Source organism: Epinephelus moara, chromosome 24 (genome assembly GCF_006386435.1).
Source record: "Epinephelus moara isolate mb chromosome 24, YSFRI_EMoa_1.0, whole genome shotgun sequence".
Lineage (NCBI taxonomy): Eukaryota > Metazoa > Chordata > Actinopteri > Perciformes > Serranidae > Epinephelus > Epinephelus moara.
Genome location: NC_065529.1, coordinates 48,548,079 through 48,572,387, shown reverse-complemented (window position 1 = coordinate 48,572,387; position 24,309 = coordinate 48,548,079). Strand labels below are relative to the sequence as shown.

At 40.9% G+C, this 24,309-nt stretch overlaps 1 protein-coding gene across 2 annotated transcripts; it reads left to right on the top strand.

Annotated features, from left to right (window-relative positions):
- The first annotated feature begins 7,132 nt into the window (after positions 1–7,132).
- tmem74b (transmembrane protein 74B) lies at positions 7,133–18,192 on the top strand. Of its 2 annotated transcripts, XM_050037722.1 has the most exons (4): positions 7,171–7,217; positions 8,269–8,331; positions 12,211–12,495; positions 15,654–18,192. In XM_050037722.1, exons 3-4 carry the CDS (start codon positions 12,268–12,270, stop codon positions 16,296–16,298), a joined length of 873 nt encoding a protein of 290 aa, XP_049893679.1. In that variant the 5' UTR covers positions 7,171–7,217; positions 8,269–8,331; positions 12,211–12,267; the 3' UTR covers positions 16,299–18,192. The 2 variants fall into 2 exon arrangements, with proteins under 2 accessions (XP_049893678.1, XP_049893679.1); XM_050037721.1 differs by lacking the exon at positions 8,269–8,331 and having other exon boundaries at positions 7,133–7,217.
- The last annotated feature ends 6,117 nt before the right edge of the window (positions 18,193–24,309 follow it).

Genomic DNA, 24,309 nt, shown 5'->3' with positions numbered 1-24,309 from the left:
GATGAATAACAGAGATAATTTGTATTTCAGCAGTGGCCTTATTATTTGAGTCTGGCCATTCCCAACACGGGGACCTCCAGGGGTCTTTGTGTTTTTTTTAGAGAACTCTAGAGTGAGATCATAAATGAAAATAAGTAAGGCTGTCAAGCAATTAAAAAAATAATCTAATTAATTACATGCTCTGTGACTAATGAATCTAAATGAATCGCATACATACACAGTATTTAAAAAATGTCAATTCCAATGAATTTTGGCAGATGTGTCATAAAGCTGCTGGATTTTGCACACAATTCAATTGTCCCCCCTGTCCTCTACCATTGAAACTGGTCTGCAGGCCATTTTGCAAGGGAGTTAATTAGTCAGTCGCAGTTAGACTTAGTTTGCTTCTGAACGCCTGGTCGAGTGTGACTTGACGAGGCTGGCTGCTAACGCTAGTGGCGGAGCTCTGACTTCCAGGTTCACTGCTAAATGCTTTGCGTTGACATGATATTTCAGGCTTGAAGCACTCAACAGTTCCATCTGGGCATTTTTTAAATGCAAATGTTCCATTCATGGGGTCAAACAGCATTGACTCATCTGCCTCCATCATGTGACAAAGCCACTGTGGCCTTCAATGACCCATCTGGTCGCAGGGCACCACAGAAGGTGATTAATCATAATTTTTTAACGCATTATTTTGTCTTTGATTAATTAATTGTAATTAACGTGTTATTTTGACAGCCCTTAAAATAAGGTTTAATTAAATTTCATTACCATTTTATTCAGGGTGAGTTCAGGCAAAGTGGCATATTGTGTGAATAAGGACATATTAACTTTTTTTAGATACTTGAAAATGAACATGTTAGTGTTTCTAACCCACAGAGAGAAACGTAAGTGATTATAAATCATGAAAAATCATGAGCCCTTTTTAGACAGGAATTGTGCAAATTTGCAGGAAAGCCCAATCAGTCTTTTTTCAGCATTGGCTGTATAAAAAGAATGTGCCTTTTTCCCGGCAATGGGGGGCGTGAGCAAGTAACAATCCGTGTAGCTCAGCGTGTGACGTAAACAGTGACGTGGGAGGGAAGCCGCGGCTGGTCAGTCCTTCTGCGATTCTCTCAAAAGTCGGCCCGTCCTTCACCGTCCCCGCCATCTGACGGTTAATGGCCGTCAGAGGGCACGCAATTCCTTGTCTCCCCAGTTGCTCATCTTTACAGTGTCTGTCAGGTTTGTGTTTCCCTCTTGCTACTAGCTGCTTGCTAATTCCTGCTATCAGCTGTTTCCCGTTTATCCACCGCCAGTGGGTCGCACGTGCGGCGTCATCAACAGCTCCTCCCACAAGTCATCAACAGCCCCTCCCATTGCGGAAGGCCGCCTCGGACTGTTTAAACTAAAAGGGTTCCACCAATATGACTACCCTACGAGGCAGAAAATTGAGCACCTCGGATCAACTTGCCAATCCGGCTCTGTGTGTATAAACGCTCGCAGCTTGCTGGCAAAATGGCCCAACATTCGCGGAAAATCTGGCAGTGTAAAAGGGTCTATGGAAGCAGAGCAGAACACTCCAAATGTCTTGCCAAACCTGTCTCTTACCAGCCCCCTGACTTTATGGAATTAAAGTACTAATACTTGCTGTCGTAGCACTTTAATTAACAAACAAATATCGCAGGTACGCCTGCTGCCATCTTGTGCTGGTGACATCATTTGGAGCCACAGTCTGTGCAGTAGCAATCCCAGCTATATCGCGTTCCCACTGATACACCCATCTGACCAATCGTGAGCAGCGCCATGGATTTCGAGCACACTGATTAGCATCTACAGTTGTCAGTCATGATGTTTATAGCAACAAATAACTAATTAAAACCAAACTTATCAGAAAAACACTTTAAAATACAGCATCGTGATTAAAAACGACCTAAAGAGACAGAAACCATCTTTGGGAAAAATGTATTTGCTATGAGCAAGCATAGCAAGCAAAGTGGATCTGGGTTATTTAGATTAAGTGTAGACTTGCTGAGAATGAACAATGTTAATGGTAGTTGATTCAGGAAAAGGGAAATGAATTGATTGTGGCACTTTTTAAATCACATACTTTTTAATCTTCAAGTATTTTCAAGTCAAAAGGCTCAAGTCTAAATGAAGTCACGAAGTCCAGGTCGAGTTTCAAACCTTTTTTTGATCTTGTCAAGTCGAGTGTGCAGTCATTAAATCTGTGACTTGAGTCCACACCTCTATCGTCAGCACAGAGTTTTGCACATTCAGTTTGTGATGCTTGTCACTTCCTGTGGTGTGCATGTGACAAAGAAGCCTAGAAATCCTTGAGTGTAATAAGAAAGTGAAAAGACTCAGATTCCTGCCGCGGGTTTTTAGTAATTGAACACTGTTAGGAATAAAAGAAACCCATAATGCTTCATATCCTCGTGAACACAATATCCTTTCTCCATGCTGTTAGACTGAATACAATGGCCTGATCTAAAATTAGCCCGGCTAAGTATTGAGGCCACCTCTGTGAGCAGCTCTCAGTGGTTTCTCTGTGCAGTGACTCTGACTTCACTTCCTCTGACCTTACGTCTCCACAAGGTGAGCAGCTGATAATCTGCCCGAGGCTGGAGAGAAAGCGATTCCAGCCGCCGTGACATGAGATTATTTAACATTTCACGGGCGGCTGCCTTTTTACATGGATGACTTCTCGCAGACAGCCGGTGTTTCCTTCTCTGAGAGAGAGACGGAGCAGTGAGTTCAATATCTGTTCGTCCAATACAGAGAAAATCTCACTCACACACTATCTGGGGCCCGAGATAAATGTTTGCCTGGGGTCTCAGGTCCTTCCTATCAATGTAAACCACTTTTCCACAAGCTAAACCTCAAATCCCAGCGTTGGCCAAACCCTATATACAATACTATACATTTCATACAGAACTTTGACTTAAAACTTTGACAATTTTCATGACATTTGGTGCAGATATTCAGAATCCTTTGAAGCTGAGTCCTAATGACTTTGATGATCCTTTGACTTTCCCTCCATGCAGCACCACCAGCAGGTCAACGTTTTAATTTGGTAATATGACTTGACAACTGTCTGATGGATTGTTGTGACATTCAGGGTTTCCTAGAGGATGAATCCTTAAAGACTTTGGTGTCCTCTGGCGTCTCCTCCAGCCTTTTTGGGGTTTTTTTTGTAGCATACTGTACTCATGACCTGTGTCGCATGAAGCATGTGGTGTTTGTCACATGACATTACATTGCGTTAGTGACAAACAAACTTATTTTAAGCCAAACCATGATGTTTTTTTTCTAAATCTTTTTGTCCCCTTAACTTTTGTTGTTGTCCAGACGTGTTTCCCCCTGTTACCACCAGGCACCATCCGTCCATTTTCATCCACTTATCCGGGGCGGGGTAGCGGGGGCAGCAGGCCAAGCAAAGCACCCCAGACATCCCTCTCCCCAACAACACTTTCCAGCTCCTACTGGGTGACCTCAAAGCATTTCCAAGCCAAATGAGATATATAATCTATCCAGCATGTTCTGGGTCTGCCCCGGGGCCCAGGAGGATCCTGATCAGATGCCCGAACCACCTCAACTGACCCCTTTCGACACGAAGGACCAGCGGCTCTACTCCGAGCTCCTTCCGGATGTCCAAGCTCCTTACCCTATCTCTAAGGCTGAGCCCAGACACCCCACGGAGCTCCTTACCCTATCTCTAAGGCTGAGCCCAGACACCCCACGGAGGAAACTCATTTTGGCAGCTTGTATCCGCGACCTCATTCTTTCGGTCACTACCCAGAGCTCATGACCATAGGTGAGGGTTGGGACACAGATGGACCAGTAAATCAAAAGCTTCGCCTTCTGGTTCAGCTCCCTCTTCGCCATGACGGTGCCGTTACACAATAATGGTGACCGGCTGCGTATCAGGCTGACGTGAAAGGATGGATTTCTTAGTCAGTGTTTGGCGCTGGAAGTCACTTCCCAAGCGCCAGTATTCAACAACCTCAGAATGAGGCCAGGTTGGGTGGGCAGCACTAGCTGTATAATGTGTATGCACTATACCAGAGAGTCCTGCAGAAACCGACACCAAATTTTTACATAAAGTATCAACACTCAAAAGCTTCAGTTCATTTACATGCATCAACTCAAGGAAACATACTGTGAAAAAAATCGTTCTGCCCATCGTAACAATTATGTCTGCTGTTGATGTGTAAAAGATTTGTTTCTATCTTCATATAACATGGTAAACACAGTCTCAGCAAATTACCCCTGTATCTCCATTTTAATCCCCATGTTCATTCCCATTGAAAGTGTCCATCTTGAATGTTTCCTGGACTTTTATCACCCTATGCGTGACCTATAAAAAGTTAACATCATGATGAACCTGAGAGGAACATCTACTCAACACCATACCATGTAGCTGCAGTGCATTCTGTTCTTTGGAGAAACTATCTGTTCCCTTCGATGATGGATTTCTTTCTGTATGACTATCAAACAGTGTTGTATTGACAACAGACAAACTGTTGTTCATGCTGCTGCAGTCATGAACCTCATCACAGTGTTCAGCTGCGGATTAAAACCGTGAGGATGAAGAAGAAGAATAGGAAGAAGAAGAAGTGTTTTAAAGCAGCAGATCTGATAAATACATTGTAAAAAAAATTTTTTTAAAAATAGAATCATTTATTCAGGTGAAAAGATTTTTTTGGAATGAGAGGAGATGAAAAATGGATGGGTTTTTTTGATGATGGCTTGGTCATGTCTGCACTAGATATGTGTTGCCATGGTAACGGGCACGGTTTCTTGCTCTCTGTGAAGATTATAATCTTTTTTCACACACCAGCACGGAGCAGGTTTTTCAGTTCATCTTCCAAAATCTTAGACAATCTGAAGGAGATTCAATGGGCACAATTAAATTAAATTAGATTAAATCAAAAAGTTTAATGTGGAATTCAAAGCATAATATGTTTAAGTTTATTCCAATGACAAATCTTGCCTCCTGTGTTAAAGATAAACAATTAAATTTCTTTTTTATTTGCAAAATATTATTTTAAAAGACATGACAAGATGATGTCACACTTTGTTGTTATTTAACCTTTAACCTCCTTTAATGTATTTCATGAAATTATTTCCAGTCAACACTAATCAAGGCTTCTACTTCAGGTGCATATTGTACTTTTTACTGCACGATTATTTGACACTTATAGTTATTTACTTTTTCGATTTAAAAAAAAAAAGAAGAGAGATAATAATATGCTTATACAATGCATATTGAAATCCTTGTTTTAATTATAGGCTAATCTATTTGCACTTTTCCACAACAGTTGCTTTGTACAAGACAGCTGTTGCCTTAAAGGGACAGTTCCCCCTAAAATCAAAACTATATTTTTCCTCTTACCTGTAGTGCTATTTATCAGTCAGGCCAAAATGGCAACCTCAAGGCTTCTAAATGGCAGTCCTCAAATCAGTGGGTGATGTCATGGCAATACATTCTCAACCCCGACCTCGTCACAAACTGGCATTTGGTGATGGAGTCTTCCACGTCCAGATACGACATGAAAGGTACCCTGGGTGTGTTGGTTGCTGATGTTCTGGGACGCTGTGTAAAGTTACATCTTTTACAGTCATTGTCTTCTTCAAAATACACTTCTGTTTTCACAGGAAATTTAACTTTTACATACAGGCTCTTTTAAAATAAATGCACTATGTCGGTACAACACCACAAATTGACTTTTTTTTTCCTTCAACAACTGACATGTGGTTAGGTTTAGGAAAAAACAACAGGGTTTGGCTTTATAATCATACAGGACATGAACACCGCTCTCTCAGGTGAAATTCTGTGTTTGTTGGACCCATCCACCACCCTTCCTGCCTGCCAGAGTCGGACTTTCGCCACCTTAACTTTCGTCCTTGTCCCGCCACGTTTCCTCCTAATGCCGCCGAGCACCATTAAACCATAACAGCAACTGGCTGCAGATCATGCCAACGTTAAAGGCTGCCTTTATTTGTGGTTTCTGATGCCACAAGTCACTGCCCAAGTGCCGGATTTCGACGACTTTCAGAGTGAGAACGTGTTGGTTTGTTTGTCAAAATGTGTAGCCACACCAGGCTAGTACAAGGGACTAGGCGTTTAATTTAAGTTTTATGGTAGTTCCATTATATTTGAGAGGAGGCAGACGGCTCTCTGGCTTATATCTCCAACACTCCAACTCGCACCAAAACAATCTAGGTTGACGGTCTCACTCCCAAGTCATCGAAATCTAGCACTTGGGCAGTGACTTGAGGCATCAGAAATCAACGATAAAAGGTGTCCTTTAACGTCAGCATGATACGTGTCCGGTTGCCGATATAGTTTCAGCGCCCGGCAGTGTCAGAGGGAAACGTGGCAACCAGCACTGACCTTCACCCAAGAGAGCAGTGTTTGCAACCCATAAGATTCTAATTCCAAATCCTGTTCTTTTTTCCTAAACCTAACCATGTGTGTTTGTTGTTGGGGAAAAAACGTGTTGTTCCGACTTAGTGCGTTTATTTTGAAAGAGACTGTATGTAAACATTACATTTCCTGTGAAAACGGAAGTTTACTTTGAAAGAAGACAATGCATGTAACAGGCAGAACTTGACACAGTGTCCCAGAACGTCAAAAACCAACACACCCAGGGTACCTTACACCTTGTATGTGGATGTGGAAAGTCCATGACCAGACGTCATATGTGACAAAGTTGGAGTGAGAATGTGTTGGTTTGTTTGTCAAAAGGTGTAGCCACACCAGGCTAGTACAAGGAACCAGGCTTTTAATTGAAGATTTACAGTAGTTCCATTATATTTGAGAGAAGGCAGACATCTACATGGTTGATATGTCCAACACTACCAAACAACCTAGACTGATAAAGACCACTACAGGTAAGATGGAAAATATGATGTATTTTTGATTTTGGGGTGAACTGTCCCTTTAAATGTTATCTTCGTGTTGATTGATGTCACACTTGCCTTGCACTATTTATTTATATATTAATGTTTCTCCACCACACCTCTCTGAGTGACTCTCCTGTGACTCCACCAGCTCTTCAGACACCAGCAGAGAGAACCACAGGCTGGTTTTGCGCATGGTCAGTCTCACCCCGGTCCTCTCTCTCTGTCTCCCTCCCTCCCTCCCTCCCTCTGCATCCTCCTCACACATGATCCAGCAGCATCCATCTCTCCGGATGCGATGCCCCACAGCCGTCTGGATTCCCGCCTGGTCGCGGCTTCAGCACCAGGTAAGACCCCGCGCTGTCATCCCGGTCGCTTTACGCAAACACCTCTCATCGACCCTCCTGCAGATGGTCGACGCTATCCGCGGTGTTAATTCGGATTCAGCTCGGAGGAGCTGGGAGCTGGGGTGGATGCTGCCTAGCCTGGATACTGAATCCATCCCCGGTGTTTCCCTCCGGGGAGAAATCGGCACTTATGTTGCTCGGTTGTATAATTTCACCCAGAATAAGATCCTCCTTTGACTCGGACTCTCCCTCCTCTCTCAGTCCGGGTTATCTGCCGTTAGATCGGGATAATGAATAACGTGTTAGTCGGTGTGGTGCTTATCAGTCCCGGCTGATATTATCTCTCCTATACACACACACACACACACACACACACACACACACACACAGGCGGACCGTAGTGGTCCAGGTTTTGGGCTGTTTGGCGCATCACAAGGTCACGGTGGTGGTGACGGCCGGACACCTTGCCCACGGGCGCTCAGGCTCTTCTCTGCGGGCCACGGGGCTTGATGTGCTGATAAACGGGAACTGTGTCAGTGGGCTACTTTAGCCTGGAGCTCTCCGGAGATCAACCGGCTGTAGACACACACAAATAAGATTTTCCGGGAGGATACATTTTAAAAAAACAAACACAAATGTCACGTTTTATGGTTGAAATTACACCTCAGGTTTGATTTAATGAAATTGGAAATTATAAATGTGTAAAGTGGATATATTATAGCTTTGTAATGTGCACTTCAGCTGTCATCCTGCTTTTAATATTCACACGGGCTTCTGATCATAATAGCCGGGTGTGAAACCGCTGTTTGAACACAGATAGGCGCCTGAAATGCGCATGAACAGGGTTCACACCCAGAGCTCAGAGGTGTTAACATGCACAGACTGCGAGTTCATTGTTTTAAAAAAAAAAAGAATAAATCACTTATGGTGTTGAAGATATATGTGTTTAGTGGTTTTATGCAGTGTGCATGCTCGTGTGTGTGTGTGTGTGTGTGTGTGTGTGTGTTACAGATCTGTTTAGGACTTAGGATCTGATTTTAACTCTCCATAGGACTCATCAGGAAGTGACAGCAATAGTGGTGATGAGAAGAAATGGAAATAAATAACTATCAAGGTGAGATGCAGGTAATTCAGGTGATGTGTGTGTATGTGTGTGCGTGTTTCTCTGGAGGAACCAGGCCTGCAGGATAAACCTCTCTGTTGCAGCAGGACTGCTTGATTTGTAATAATTTAATGGTTTTATTGACATGATCTCAGAAACCAATCAGTTAAGATGTAGCCTACTGAGAAAAATATATATACATTGGAAACAAAAAGTCATCAATCAAAAGTAAAGTACTCATTGTGCATAGTGGTCCCATTCATAGGGGTTTATTTATCCATATGTACCCTAAAACTTCAGTTAAAAGCTGCATCCTAATTAAACGCCCAGTCCCTTTTGCTAGCCTGGTGTGGCCAAATATTCTGACAAATAAATGCCTGTCTCAATTAGATGCCTGGTCTGGTTGCCAAGGAGTTCTATTTTTAAATAGATGTTCCTTCGGATGTATAAAACCATGTTGTTGGCTGACTCAAGTTATGTGTCCATTCCTCGATTACGCTGTAAGTTATTCGTATTCCTTTAGTCTGTAAGGGTCCTTAGATGAAAAGAATCAAAATGGATTTTCATAGAAATTAATCCAAGTTGTGAGGATTGTTTTAACAGGATCAGGTGGTGTTGTGTCAGTGTGCTTGGTGCTGTAATCCTTGAGTGCCGTAATTCTCTGTCTGTGATGTGCTGTCTGTCGGAGCTGGATCAAATGAACAAGTTGTTAGTGATATATTATCTGAGGCTTTAAACAAGTGATATTCATACTGGTTTTAAATAAACAATTTGATTTTATTTCTCATTTTTGCTGAACAACAGTTTTGTGTGAAAGGAATTAAAGGCCGGTCCCAAATAGAGGCCTGTTGATTTCAGTGATTTAAACAAATACAAGCCCGGGCTATTATTGAAGTTTTATGGTAATTACCGACTGATTGATGGTGTCAAGAGGAAATTATAACAATAATAATAATAATAATAATACTAATGATAATAATAATAACTTTATTTGTATAGCACTTTTCAATATAAATAACAAAGTGCTTTACAGCATAAAATATCAGCACACACTCAATATCAACACAAAATATATACAAATTAAACATTACATCAACTTAAACATTACTTCATAAAAGCCTTCCTGTAAAAGTGTGTCTTGAGGAGCGATGTAAAACGAGGAACAGACTCTGAAAACCTGATTTCCTCAGGCAAATCGTTCCAGAGTCTAGGGGCCCTGATTGCAAAGGCCCTGTCGCCTTTTGTTTTCAGCCTAGACCTTGGAACAGCTAGCAGGGCCTTATCAGCGGATCTCAGACTGCGAGCTGGTTTGTGTGAGGATAAAAGGTCTGAAATATAGGCAGGGGCTAGCCCAAGTCTGGCCTTAAAAACAAATAAAAGAATTTTAAAATCAATCCTAAAATTAACAGGCAGCCAGTACTGGGATGCTAAAACAGGGGTGATGTAGTCACATTTTTTAGACCTAGTTAAAAGCCGAGCTGCAGCATTTTGTACTAACTGTAGATGGTGAAGTGATTTCTGGCTGAGACAGGTATATAAGCTATTACAATAGCCGAGGTGTGAAGAAATAAAAGCATGGATGAGTTTCTCCAAATCTGTGGCTGAGATAAAAGACCTGACTTTGGCTATGTTTCTCAAATGATAAAAACATGTCTGGACCACTTTTTTTTACATGAAGTTCAAAGTTCAAGTCCTGGTCAAAAATGACGCCGAGGTTTCTGGCTCAGGGTTTTACAAGAGGTGTTAAATCGCCAAGGCTTTACAAAATTAGTTTTCTTGTTGTGGATGGACCTATAACAATGACATCGGATTTTGACTGATTGAGTTGGAGAAAATTGTTTGACATCCAGTATTTTATTTCTGTGATACAGTTGTGGAGGGCTGCTATATTAGACTGATCGCCGGGCTTGATTGGGATGTACAACTGTGTGTTGTCTGCATAACAATGAAAATGGACGTTGTATTTACGGATGATGTCACCTAGAGGGAGCATGTAAATGGAAAAGGTAATAGGGCCCAGGATCGACCCCTGGGGGACACCATAGGAGACATTAGTGGGGGAAGAAACAGAGCCAGCTATAGATGCTTAAGAGTATCTGTTAAAAAGGTAAGACCTGAACCAATTCAGGGCCACGTCAGTGATTCCTGCCCACTTCTCTAACCTGTCAATTAAAATGTCATGGTCTACCGTGTCAAATGCTGCGCTAAGGTCCAAAAGAACTAAAATGGAACACTCGCCGGCATCCTGAGTCAACAGCAGATCATTGCAAACTGTAAGGAGAGCTGATTCTGTGCTATGAAGTGATCGAAAGCCGGACTGGAATTTTTCGATTAAGTTATTGACTGATAGATGATTTATTAATTGTTTGAATACAGTTTTTTCCAGGATCTTTGATAAAAAAGGGAGCTTTGAGACTGGTCTGTAGTTGTTCAGAATGGATGGGTCTAGATTGGGTTTTTTGAGCAGAGGTTCAATTAGAGTAGATTTAAAATAAGCAGGAACCACACCTGAGGTCAGAGAGTGATTGATAATAGATAAAATGAAGGGACCAACAGTGGGCATAATCTCCTTCAGTAGTCTGGTAGGGACCACACCCAGAGGGCAAGAGGAGGATTTCATGCGCATCACCATTGTGTTGAGATCAGTTAGTGACATTGAACTAAACGAGCAGAGGACTGACATAGAGTAGGATTGGTGAGTTGGCGGTTCCGGGACAAGTGAATAATGGGGTCGACTGCTGATGGTGTGAGATCTAATGTTTTCAATTTTTTCAGTGAAAAATTATGAAAATTATGAACTTATTAAGATATTGTTGGGTTCAGCACATGCTTTATGACCTGATCATGTGTTTTGAGTGCTGCATCTTGGTCTGAAAAGTAAATATAGCCGTGAAGTAAATGTAGTGGAGTAAAAAGTACAACATTTCACTGTAAACACATTTATAATCCAGAAATAAAAAGGTAACACTACCACCAGTACTACTAATTATAACTTTATTTGTATAGCCCTTATCACATTATATGTAGAACACTATATAAGGGACTGTTCTTATAAGAGGAGGGTGGTGGCTGGGGTGTTACTTTTTTTGTTTTTGTTGTTTTGTTTTTCGACCCTCCCAAAAGTGACAAATATTTTTCCTCGAGACTCCCTGAGTGACTTTGGGAAAATGGGAAAAGTTAAGAGATTTTGAAAACTTACCCTTTGAAAGTTAAACATTAAAAGTTAAAGACGAAATCCAGGAATTGAAAAAAGATGTGTTTTTTCTACGATTGTCGTGTCGAGCATGCTGGTAGGTTTGTACAAAAGGTTTATTTTTGGCCAAATTTTAAATGAAATGGGAAGCATTTGGCGCAAATTATGTGTCCAACAGCCATCGGAAATTTGAAAATCCAATAATGATTTCTGTTTTAACAGTTTCTTACTATCGTAAATGGTGATAATGGTGAGAACACGCCTTTCAAACCTGTGCTGGTAAAATAAATACAACCATTTAAATTTGTATGCCCCTCCTCTAAGCCAAAATATAAAACATAAGCCCCTACCTAGTGCTTAAAAATATTTGACTTGTCACACCCTTTTTGCACCACCCCCTGCCCCCTTCATAAGTAACAACAGTCCCTAACCTAAATTAGGTTACTATAACCCAGGGAAATATTATAGGAGTAGCCTGCTTGCACTGTTTATAAACTGAAAGTCTGCAGGTTACTAATATGTGGATGCAATCTCCAGTATTAATGTTTAAAGAGTGATGCCTTAAATATGACATAAAATACCTCAATATATTGATCACCACATGCCCTTAAAGGAATATTATTTCAGGCTATTATGCATATGCATGAATATTATGCGTTATCTCTGCTCGCTTCAATCATTACTTTGTCTTTGTTCAGTGATGATAACGCCGAGCGGAGGGATGGTGAAGACATGAGCACATCCAGCAGACACCGATGGAGTCCTCTTTTAACGCCGTAGAGCTCCGGGAGCTGCGGGGCGGAGGAGGCCAGCGAGGTTTGTCTCCGACGCCGGCCTCAGTGCCCTGGACAGCGGCTACAGCGTGCTGCGCCGCCCGGGGCTTCGAGAACGCCTCGTACCAGCAGGACGAGGAGCACGAGCACCACCAGCAGGGGGCGACTGTGTCCGCAGCATGTCCGCCATCAACGTCAGGCAACAGCAAGGTGAGTCAAGTCCCGCAGTTTGACAGCACATGGTTGGATTTATTGGTATTTTTGTGATCTCACATAATAATAATAATAATGTCTGTAGTCTGCCTCGAATGATAAAATGGCCGCCGATAAACCGTTTGAACCCACCAACGTTTAAATCTGACGTAACGCAACCTATGTTTCAATGAAGGAGCTAGCTAAGTAGCTAACGTTAGCAGCTAGCGACAAGTACACACTTTAGCTAGATATCTGTACAACACATGTACGGTTTAAAAACGTGTTGGTTTTAAAATCTAGTTGGGATACCAACCACTGTAATTTTAATAACATGACACAAAAAAATACAGAAAATAGTTGTTTTTGACAACTAATGTTAACTAGCTAAGCGGCTAACAGGACACATCAAAATGAGCTTGGTCAACATATTAACTGCCATTTTAACATTTGAAACTGGTAACGCTGCATGAGGGCAAGAAAGCAGAGTTTGGGATTAATAATTTAATTATTTTGGCAACATATGTTATTCACAAATGTCGTATTTGAAAGACTAACCAAATATTTCCTGCATTTCTAAATGAGATAATTCTACACAAACAAATAGAGAGATAGATAAACTTTATTATCTGTCCCAACAGTGACAGATATTCTGCTTTGACAAGACTCAACAATACAGGATTCACATTTAAAACACATGTAAAACAAATTTAAAAAAATGGACTGTTAAAATAACAACCAATAAAAGCAGATCAAAATGTGTAAAATGCTGAAAAATTGAAAAAATAAAATTGTATAAAAATAAAAGTAAAATTGCTCAGTTATATTTTTACTGTAATCTGTATTCAAATGTTATATGATGCCTGTTATTGACTGTATATAAAATTACTTTTAAAAAACTAGCCTATTTGAAACTACAGGTAATGCAACATGTAACAGGTATGTAATAACAGCAGTAACATACGTTAGAAGGCTGTTTTATTCTCTGATTTAACAGTGGTAAAAGTGTTCTGCTACTTTACCTAAAGGGTCACTTCACCCCATAATCAAAAATAGACATTTTAACTCCTACCTGTGGAGCTATTTGGCAGTCTAGATTGTTTTGGTGTGAGTGTCCGAGTGTTGGAGATGTCGCCTGTAGAGATGTCTGACTTTTCGTGAAGATACTAGATAGCATTTGGCTCGTGGTGCTCAAAGCATCAAAAATAGATCTGAAAAACTCAACAGCAATGTCTCTTTGCAGAAATCACGACCTGGTTATTCAAGATAGTCCGCAGATCTTGTTGTGAGCAGTTTCATGCAGGAACTATTTCCTGTCAAGTTTTGAAAAAAATTAATGTCTCTTAGGGGCCATTTGCTTTACAGACAATAGTCACAACACCAGTACATACAATATACACAGCACGGCATAAAATCCATATCTCCTTCACTGACACCAAAAATCATGGGAAAAAAAAGACACCTAACCACTCCTGCCAACTCTGTCACCGCGTAGAGGGAAGTGTGCGTCTACTGCTAGGCGGAGGACGCCATCAAGGTTTACACAGCAGGACCCTGTTCATACCAATGATAGTTGCACAGCGGCGGATGAAGCCAAAAACATTCAACTGCAGCGTATAGAATTACCCACATGATCGGCACTGCTCCCACGCTGTGTGGCCCGTAGAGCAGGCGCACTAGAGACTTCCACTGGCTGAGCTGGCTACTTCTGGTTTGGACCTCTGCTAACTTGACTGAGGATACAATTATTCAATCATGTGGGTCTTCTTAGACTTTTCAGTTGTTGTCAGACTGGATGGATTAAATCCTGATAGTGAAGCAAGTCATTTTGCGGTGGATGTAACACTCAAAAAAATGTATCTACTGATTTACAGACATCTCTTTTTCCATGTAAGTCAATGGGAGAAAACCCAAAGGCATCATGTGATGGACTCAAAAGTTGTAATTTGATTGTTTGGCTACTACAAAAATTGGCTTTAAAGCCCAGTGCACTTCCGTGGGGCCTGGTCCCAAGCCTCTCATCCATAAGTAGATACACATTTCTTTGTACATGGTGATAGGTTGGTGTTGTGCATGGTGATATTCCTTACTGCAGTGGCTCAGGTTTGAGTCCCACCAAGGGCCCTGTGCTGCATGTCATCCCATCTCTGTCTCCCGCCTTACATAAAAACAAAGAGCTGAGTACTTCTTCCACCACTGGGAAAGCAACAATGAAGATGCCTTCGATGCCCCATAAACCTACTTTCCTGTATCAGATCTCTTGATGACATCGCTGTCACTGACATTATTATTGGTTTGCACCATAATATCATTCATATCAGTTTTAATGCATTAGGTTCACAGTAATTCACACTTGGTCACCACATAAATGTCAATTTTTCACAAAGACATTGCTGTAGAGCATTTATATGTTTTTGTGAACATGTAATGTAGACTTTTTTCATACGAAGAAAACATGACTGAATATTTGAAACAGTGCTTTCACCCTGACTCTGCACCGCTAGCCATCCAGAATCCTAAATACGAGCTTAAACTGAATCCCAAGTTAAACAAAGCATGATGGACAGGATAAACCAGGACAGCAGCAGATTGTGGAGCTAACGTTTCGCTGAAAAGCCTCAAGCCCTCAAGCCCCATATCGATCAGTCTTTACTCCACCAAAGTGGTGAATTACAACCAAACAGGACCACATAAAAGGTTACACGGGGAAGTCATTACACGTCAGGAATTCACTGTTTTAGTGGAAACGCACTGAAGAGTCTGGTTACACAATGAGAGATTAACTCATTGTGTAACCAGAGATTAACATTTACAGAAAACATGATATGCTTGTAAAGACATTAAAAACCTTTTGCTGAATATTTAATTTCTGGTATGATTTATTTTGTGTGAGATAATTTTGTTGCACTTTTAAATTTAAGTTGTCTTTTGTTTTTAAATTTCCATGCTTTATAATTGTGGCAGCCACTGTGGACCAGATTGTTGGCCTGATGCTGCTTCACTGAGATTACTTATTAATATTATAAATGTGACTAAAATCTCCATGTTTTTGTGCTTGTGCTTTTCTCTGTGTTCCTCTTTGTTAATTATGAATTTATTCTTGCTCATTATGCTGCTCTCATTTATCCTTTTTTCACTTTCCTCTTTACCTTGCGTTCTTTCTTTCTTCCTTTCAGGGGGAGCAGCAGCATCAGGAACTCTCTCCGCGATCGTATGATGAGGAGGAAGGAGGTGGAGGGCAGGAGGAAGGCCAGGACTTCGCCGAGTTCAACCCTGCTGATGACCACTCCGCGGACTACGGTTTTATCTTTGCCCTGGTGTTCCTGGTGAGTGGGATCGTCCTAGTGGTCATCGCCTACACCATCCCCAGAGAGGCCAAAGTCGACCCAGACTCCGTGTCAGCCCGACAGATGGAGAAGCTGGAGATGTACTACGCCCAGCTGGGCTCCCACCTGGACAAGTGCATCATTGCGGGCCTTGGCCTGCTGACTCTGGGGGGGATGTTCCTGTCCGTGCTGCTCATGGTGTCCATCTGCCGGGGCGAGATGTACCGTCGCAGGGCGGCGTTTGTTCGACCCAAGAGGACTTATGGCTCTATCAACCTGAGGATGAAGCAGCTGGCAACTGGAGAGGCAGTAGGAGGAGGGGAGGGTGAGGATGGAGGTGAGGAGTTTTTGGTGGAACACGCAAAGACGAGGAATAACACACAGCCAGGTCCAAGCAGGGACTTCAAATCAGAACCAGGACCAAGCAGGAATCCTCCGCCTCCTGCTGCTTCGTCCTCTTCTGCTCCTTCAGCTGCTGCACATGGAGACAACTAGCTGTTCTTTACTTTCACTCTGCAACCTGCCTTCCTCTGAGTGAGTTGCAAAATGGGGATGCAAACACGATGCAGGTCCCCCCCATTTGTGCCGACAGGAGAAGCACATGTTGAGCACAAGGCTCTCTGCGGGAGGGCTTTCTCCCAGCGTTTTGGGATGAACCAGTTTATGAGATACTAATTCTAACCAATCATAAAGGATGTATTACTTAACAAAAGAGGGCTCGATCCTGTAGAAGAAGAGAGGTAAGCTTACAGTATGTTAGTGTGGAAAAGAGCACATTCGGAGGTGAATGGTTGTTTATCAAAGATTACAGTTCCAATATAAATCATAGTATATTAATCAGTAAACAATGCTTTTACAATATAAAGCACATTGTGTTCGACAGCCCTGGAGGTCGTCGCCACTGCAGAAATAAACACTTAATTTATGAAGTCATGCACTGATTGATGTTCAGCATTTAAACGTAGCCATATTTCAAACCGCAATTGCAAGGAATAATATCTGACTTGTCATGCTGCTGAGAATATCACTGTAAATCGATTAGACATCACAGTCATTTGATGGAGAGTGTCATTACTGGACTGTTAAAGTAAAGTACTGTGGAAAGTGTGATGCTAGCTCTCACACAAACTGAGGCAACATTCTTTTAAAGTAATATTTCACTCTAGTGAGACATTTACACTCACCACCTGCATCAGCAATACGTGGATGATAACAGTAAAGAAGATAAAGTATGAAATAATCTTGAAACGGTGTCACCACTTCCACTCACCAACCTGCAGGAAACTAAATAAGAGATAAAAGGGATGTTCAATTTGAAACTGCGTTAGGCAGTATGTTTGATGGATTAAAATTACTCTGTGTGATGTAAACAAACTGCTGAGTGTCAGCCTGAAACTCTGCAGCTTTACGCAGCTTTTAGCTCATTATTTTGTTTCTCTGTCTGTACACAGACTTTACAGCTGATCTTTACATCTGTAAAAGGTTCTCATTTGGTGCTACAGGAAGTGTTTTCATTTTAATACTCTGACATTGTTCTCATAGTATCATTACTTCTTCCCCTGTAATGGTACAACTCTACTCTCTTAATGTTATGACTTCAATCTTTAAAAAGAATTTTTCTTAAAACATTACATCTGTTTCTTGTAAAATTATTATTTAAATGAATTAAATATTAATCTTGATATCTCAGCAGTGGCCCCAAAAGTACTCTCAGACAGCGAGCAGTTGCTGCTGCACTCCGAGTTCATGATGGCTCAACTTTTTCAACTTGTCCCCTTGGCTCACGTCAGCAGGAGACATTTTTGTATACTGCAATGGTAACAATATTTTGAAAGGTCCAGTGTGCACGATTTATATATTCATAACTATGTTTTCATTACTTTATAATCTCCTGAAAATAAGAATCATTGTGTTTATGTTACCTTAGAATGAGTAGTTTGTATCTACAATGGAGTGGGTCCTCTTCCATGGAGTCTGCCATGTTGTTTCTAAAGCAGTCCAGAACGAAAAAAACAAAAACAAAAACTGGCTCTAGATAGGCACATCTGTGTTTTTACTTTTTTGCATCAGCCAAGGTAGTTGTCTTAGACTCTTGGCACATGGCAGAAGTTTCAGTTTCGCCACCTCACTGCTAGATGCCACTAAATCCTACACACTGGACCTTTAAATAAAAAGCAGCGACGGCCTGTTCAAAATCTCGCCAAATGATGCCATGTGCTAAGTTCTGTACATGTAACATCATCGTGGAATGACTTGCATGTCAGAGTGTGTTGGAAAGATATTTTATGTAAAGAAAACCATGAAACTAATATAAACACAACTATAACTACAGGCTGACAGATACATTGTCAGATTTTTAAGCCGTCAAATATCAATAACTGTGTTGGCCTCAAAAATCCAGAGTTAGTTGATCTCTAACTAAACAACACTGCACAAAGACGAGCTACAAGTCTACAAACACATGCACATTATTCATGTTTGTGTGCTCTGTTGGCTGAACAAACTGCTGCTCACTGACTCTGTCAATCCAGAAAATTGCAGCCAGAGTAAAAAATATTCTTCTGCACATTAACTGGGAAGCACATGGCTGGCAAATAGCTTGATTTATTGCAAGGCTTGGTTTTTTAAAAAGTGATGAAAAGGTCGTAGAAGTCACACAATTTAGCCCCCCTTTGTGGTCAAAAATTGCTTAAGGACCCAATGGGACAACATTTGCAGGTTAAAGCCTGCCCAATCAAACAGCACTTTTTGCATCTTGCTGCGTCTTTTTTTAAATTGTCGCAAGGCAACCACTGAGTCACATGTCCTTAGCTTAACTGTGATGTTGCTGTAAAGTGGATTCACAGATTTATACCTTTAAATCTACATAAAAATGGACTAGACACAGGGAAACGTATAGAAAGAGGAGGCATCACAGGGAGTAGCAACAACTGATCCGATTCGAGGCTTATGTTAGGATAAGTCGGAACAGTTTGACAATCTGCTGTCAATTGTCAGGCCTAATTATGCTTGGTAAAACGTTAGAAAGTAGTTGAGGCTGCAGTTTGTTCAGATATGTCCTGCAGCTTGCCTAGTGGGGTGATGATATAAGTGAGCTAACATTAGCTAAACACTGTAAGCTACTACTTGTCATCGCGTCTACAAGGCCCACATCTATAATTCATCTAATTGGACAATGGGAAAAAACTCTAATGATGTCAGAGTTCAAGTTTTGTCAACTGGAGGCGTTCAGGTCGGTCCTGCAAAAAACGTGAGGTACTCAGTAACTGAACACTCTAACTGAATACAAGCTGCCCCAGGCTGCTAAAACGTGCTCTGTCTGACTGGGGCCTATTGCAGCCGTGATATCTGACATTTGGAAATATTGAGCTGATTGTTTTTCCTCTGAGTGCAACAGCATGATTGGCTTTAATTCACCAAAAGGACAAAGGTGCACAATAAAAATAGACAAGTTCTATAAGGAAATACAATAAGATACGGTGAGAGGAAGGAGACTGAGAGCTGATATGTTGAGTGGGTGACACACATTACCCAGAAAGCATTGCATCAGCAGCCCAAGAGCTCCTCTTACCTGATTTGTTAGTCAGTAATCAGCTTCGTCCTTGACTTGAAGATGTTTTGAAGCCCTTTGTGATTCTTTGCCGCCTCAACACATGAGAGATTAAAAAAACACTTTGTCGCTGCGTCTTTGTCGCAAATCGATTCAGTTTTTATCACAGTGGAGAAAAGAAACAGACTGTGTTTTCATGACAGGAACGTCTCCACCAGGCTGAATCGATTTTTGGGTGGTTTAGTTGGGAACGCCAACGTGTTTGAAGGCAGACAGCTGGAAAAGACGTGTCATTATGTAAGTGACAGAACCAGACAAGAAAATCTGTGAAGTGAAGGCGTGAAAATCATCACTCTCACTGCTGGTGGCTGAAGGCCATAAACGAATGTTGCTCTCAGTGAATCCAGCATTACACTGAAATAATAACAACCCAGAACTCCGAGGTATCGCGTCACATATCCAATGTCTCATGCTGCATCACCAAAAAACTGTTGCCTCATATTTACTAATCAGCATTTTGTGCTAGCATCACTTTCCAACAGCATCAGAGAGTGAATCTTTGTATCATGTTGCAAGTAAATATTCACCCTCAGCAGCTCCTTTGTATGATTGATCATATTTATCTGGCATTTAAAGGCCCTGAGTGTTTGGCGGATGATAAACTAGCTACTGTGCTACATGCTAGTCACTACTGTAATAAGAAAACATCACAATTACAGCTACAGTGACTTTATCAGTCCATAAAATCTATAAAAAATATTCAGTACTGTTCTTAAAATAACAAAATAGCTAATTTAATAAAAAAAACAAACATCCAGGTGTTTTGTGAGTCTTTTTTAAAATCTGACTTAAGCTCTTAGTCTGGAGAAGAAGCTGGTTTTGACTGGAATTAACCTTTAATGACACAGCGCCTACTTATTTGTATTATATGTAAACAGTTATTTATGTCATGTAAGGATACAATATGCCTTAATGAGTTAACACTGACACTGTAAATTGTGTATACGCAAATATTATTATGCTGATGTATTAAGGTCTGTATAGTGAGCCAATTAGCCAAGGGTAATGTAGCCACACACACACACACACACACACACACACACACATACACATATATAAAATGTCCTCATAAGTCAGTTGACCTCACAAGTCAGTTTGTGGCTCTCTACTTGTGAGGACATCTCAAGTCTAACTTACTTATCTCAAGATGTTTATTAGAATATGTCACTTTTTTTTCGCAGTAAAAATATCCTGTAAATACAACACGTAGACATGCCGGATGTAGAAGACCAGCAAAAGCTAAATACTCAGAAACCAAATACACAACGCAGGTATGCAAAACCTCGTCTCAGCAGGACCAAGTCATTTCTGTTTGCAGCAGCTTAAAAAACAAATAAATCAAAATAAGAAACTGAGCCATTGAACAAAAGCTGAACATTTGTGCTTCAATATTAAACATACGAATTAATTAAATAACAAACAACTCATAGGAAAACAAGTAGAATTTAATGCTTGGAAGATATTAGAGCTGCAACTAATGGTTTTATTCACTGTAGATTAAATGTATGGCCCATTAAATGTTAGAAAATAGTGAAAAATGTCCCAAAGCCCGAGCAAATTTCTTGTTTTGTTTGACCAACAGTCCAAAAAGAAAGAAAACAAGCAGCTATCCCCAGATTAGTGACTGGAACCAGTGAATTTTCGCCTTTTTTTGCTTTGAAAAAATAACAAACAAATACTTTTCTGTCAATTTACTTATCAATATTTCACCTAATCATTGCAGCTAAAGCAGACATATAAGAAGAAGAAGTAGATGCTAAGTGTAAATGATTATCGATGATTAAAAAGGTAGCACACTAAGCTTCCCCAACATTTGCTACAGAAAATTAAGAAATAATTTAATCCAGAAGTTGTTTAGTTTGTGATAATGTATTTGGAGCAACAGGAGTGTCCATTACAGATGTTAAAGAGTATAATAAAATGAGTCATACTGGTCAGCGCTGTTTTATAGTGCAGCAGTGTTGATCTCTGCTGCAGTCCGTCTCTGCTGAGGTGTCCTTGAGTAAAAAGAAAAAAATTCTGCTGCTTCTGGTGGATCAGGTGCACCTTCATGACTAAATCCTAAAATGACGCACCAGCCTGATGTTCGGGCACTTGTGTGGACTCGACTGTGTGTAACACTTCCAGGTGCAGGCAGAAAGTTTGGAGACAGTAGTGAAAGTTTTTTTGAGACTTTCCACCCCAAGAAAAACAACATTAACTATTGAAAAATCACTGTGTGCATCCTGATGCTTATCGATAGTCAGAGGCTTCTTTTTTGTTTTTTAAGGTTTTTTTTCTGGCTTTTATTGCCTTTATTGAAGCACATGTTGAGACTGACAGGAGAGGAGGGAGAGGAGGCGGGATGAAACACAGCAAAGAGCTGAAACTGTCTTTAGAAATACAGATTTTTAAGTCGGGCTTCACTTCCCAATTCCACTTCTAATGTGTTTTTTAGAAGTGAGGTAAAATATAATGTTCCATCAAAAAACAGTTTAAAAACCTGTGAGTAAAACAACAGTTTGTGGTTTAAGGCTTGCTTTTTATGTTGGACACAAGCATCCTGATAATACAGAACGATGCAGAAACATCTGAACAGAAATTCCTCTACATGTTGTTGAGCTGAGACTTAAACATCCACAGGGACTACAGTGGAGTTTGCTTCTATTCGTACATCACCAGTATGCAACCAGTAAGGGAGCAAAGATAAAACTATTTCTGTGTGATTGAGAGAAACTGAATTGAGAAGTTAAAAGATGCAGAAGAGTTTTTTGTGTGAGAGTGAAGGAGATAAAAAAGATGAGGGAGAGCTGATAGGATGCAGCAGAGATGCTGGATGACGTGAGGTGATTGTTGAAGAGATGGATTTTCAGCTTGCGGGGGGGTGGGGGGGGGCAGAGAGTGACTGCATCAAGCTGAACATTTTCAACGACGCAGCCAGATTTCTTCAAATAAAAAAAGAAGAAGAGAGGAATAACGAGCAAGAAGAAGCGTTTATTCTTGTTGGGAGATTGGGTTCAATCTGCAGAACCTCATTAGTGCGGGGAAAAACACAGCAGCAGGAACACGCCATGATGGAGGGAATGATTGCTGGTGCAGGTCGGACGCACACAGCTGGAAGAAAACAGGGCTGCGAGGGTTTTTAGAGTAAGTTTAGTGACACGGACTGATGGATTGAATCATGTCAGGAGGAAGGAGACAGGTTGTTGATTGTTTTTGTAGAAAAACTCGTAAAGGGCAAGTACGTCAATTTTATACATCTAAGTGCGTTTCCAGGTGAAAAAAGTAGTGTAAAGCCTTTGGTGTCTCCAGAGGGAGCTGTGTGAAGTCTGATAAATGGCCTTGTGTGATGTCACTTGAGTCAGCGTCTGTTGAAAACTAAGTTTGAAAAGTAAAACAATGTAAGTGTATCTGGCGCTGCCCCTGCCACACCATGCCCTCCCACCCCTCATGGCCTTGCCCCAAATGACCCCATCTCCCCTAGCATCTCAGCTAACGTTAGCACTATGGACCTCCGTTTAATCCCCAGCTTTTAATTTTGCCGCATTTACGCTGCAAAATCAAACGGCCGCAACTCGCTGAAGCTTTTAATAGACATTGCATGGCGGCTCTTCACAGGCAGCACTTTCTGCTGCATGACGTGTTTTTGCCATGAAGATTTTTGTACTAGCTCAAATACAAAAAAGGTGACATTCTGTTTGAGCTGCTCAAAACTTTAAAAAATCGCATTTTGAAAATTCAACAGCAACTTTTCAGAAACATTTCCCCACACTGTAATCAACAGAAGACACTGTCTGCTGTTTTGATAGAGAATATTTCTTCTTTTGAGGTAGTTCCAATTCAGAATGGGGGAAAAATCAATACAGAATATGTAATTTAAAAATTAAATCAATATTGTAAACATAATATATACAATATTGGCGACTAGTCGACTAATGGCCCTAAATGACGACTATTGGTCCTCTAGGAAAATTCTTAGCCTGAGGGAGACCTAGTATTGTGATATTTTTGCGTGGCAATATTATATTGATACACAGATGCACAGTATCAATTTTTGTTTGTTATATAAATTATTAATGTTAATTCAAATAAAACTTGTTGTAGCCTACTTAAATTATAACAATTTCAGTCCACTAAAGGCAATTTGCTGCTATTTAAATGACTGACGTGAGATGGACAGACTGAATTTTGGGACACAATTTGCAGGCAAACTAAACTGCAATATATCACAATACTCTGCATATCACACCATGTTTAAAATCGCAAAAAATTGTACTGTGACTTAAGGATCGTGTTAATATTGTATTGTGGGCCATCTGGTGATTCCCACCCGGAGTTCCAATGAAACGTGTTCACAGTGACAAGATGGTCATTTATATCTGAGACAGATCTCTCCAAACACAGGCACATAGAAAACCAAAACTCTGAGCATGCTGCCAGTGGTAGGTGAGAGAGTTTTTAAATTTGGATGAACTGACCCTTTAAAGTAAATTAAATACAGCTTTTGTCCTATGCCCTACCCCTGTAACAACAATAAACACATGGATAGATATTTACTAGAACTGGTAACAGAAGAAGAGGACAGATGAAGGATGTGAGTCTGGAGCATCTGAAAAGAAACCAAACTATGTTTCTGTTCAGCTGTGACGCGTCTGAATGTCAAGACACTAACACGAGCACCTTGACCAAAGACATAGAGAAAATCAATCTTTATTCTGTCGGCAGCATGATGACTCCGTTACCATAGAAATAGTCTATTTATATCAAGGACTGTTGGTGGGGCAGTTCTCAGATGTCATGGAAAGTCCTTGTGAGGACATGACAGAGGAGACATCGTTGTAAACTCCTAAAACGTCTAACCGTTCCCCAAAGAGGGAAATATATAAACCTGAGGGGACACACAGAAGTCTTTTGTTG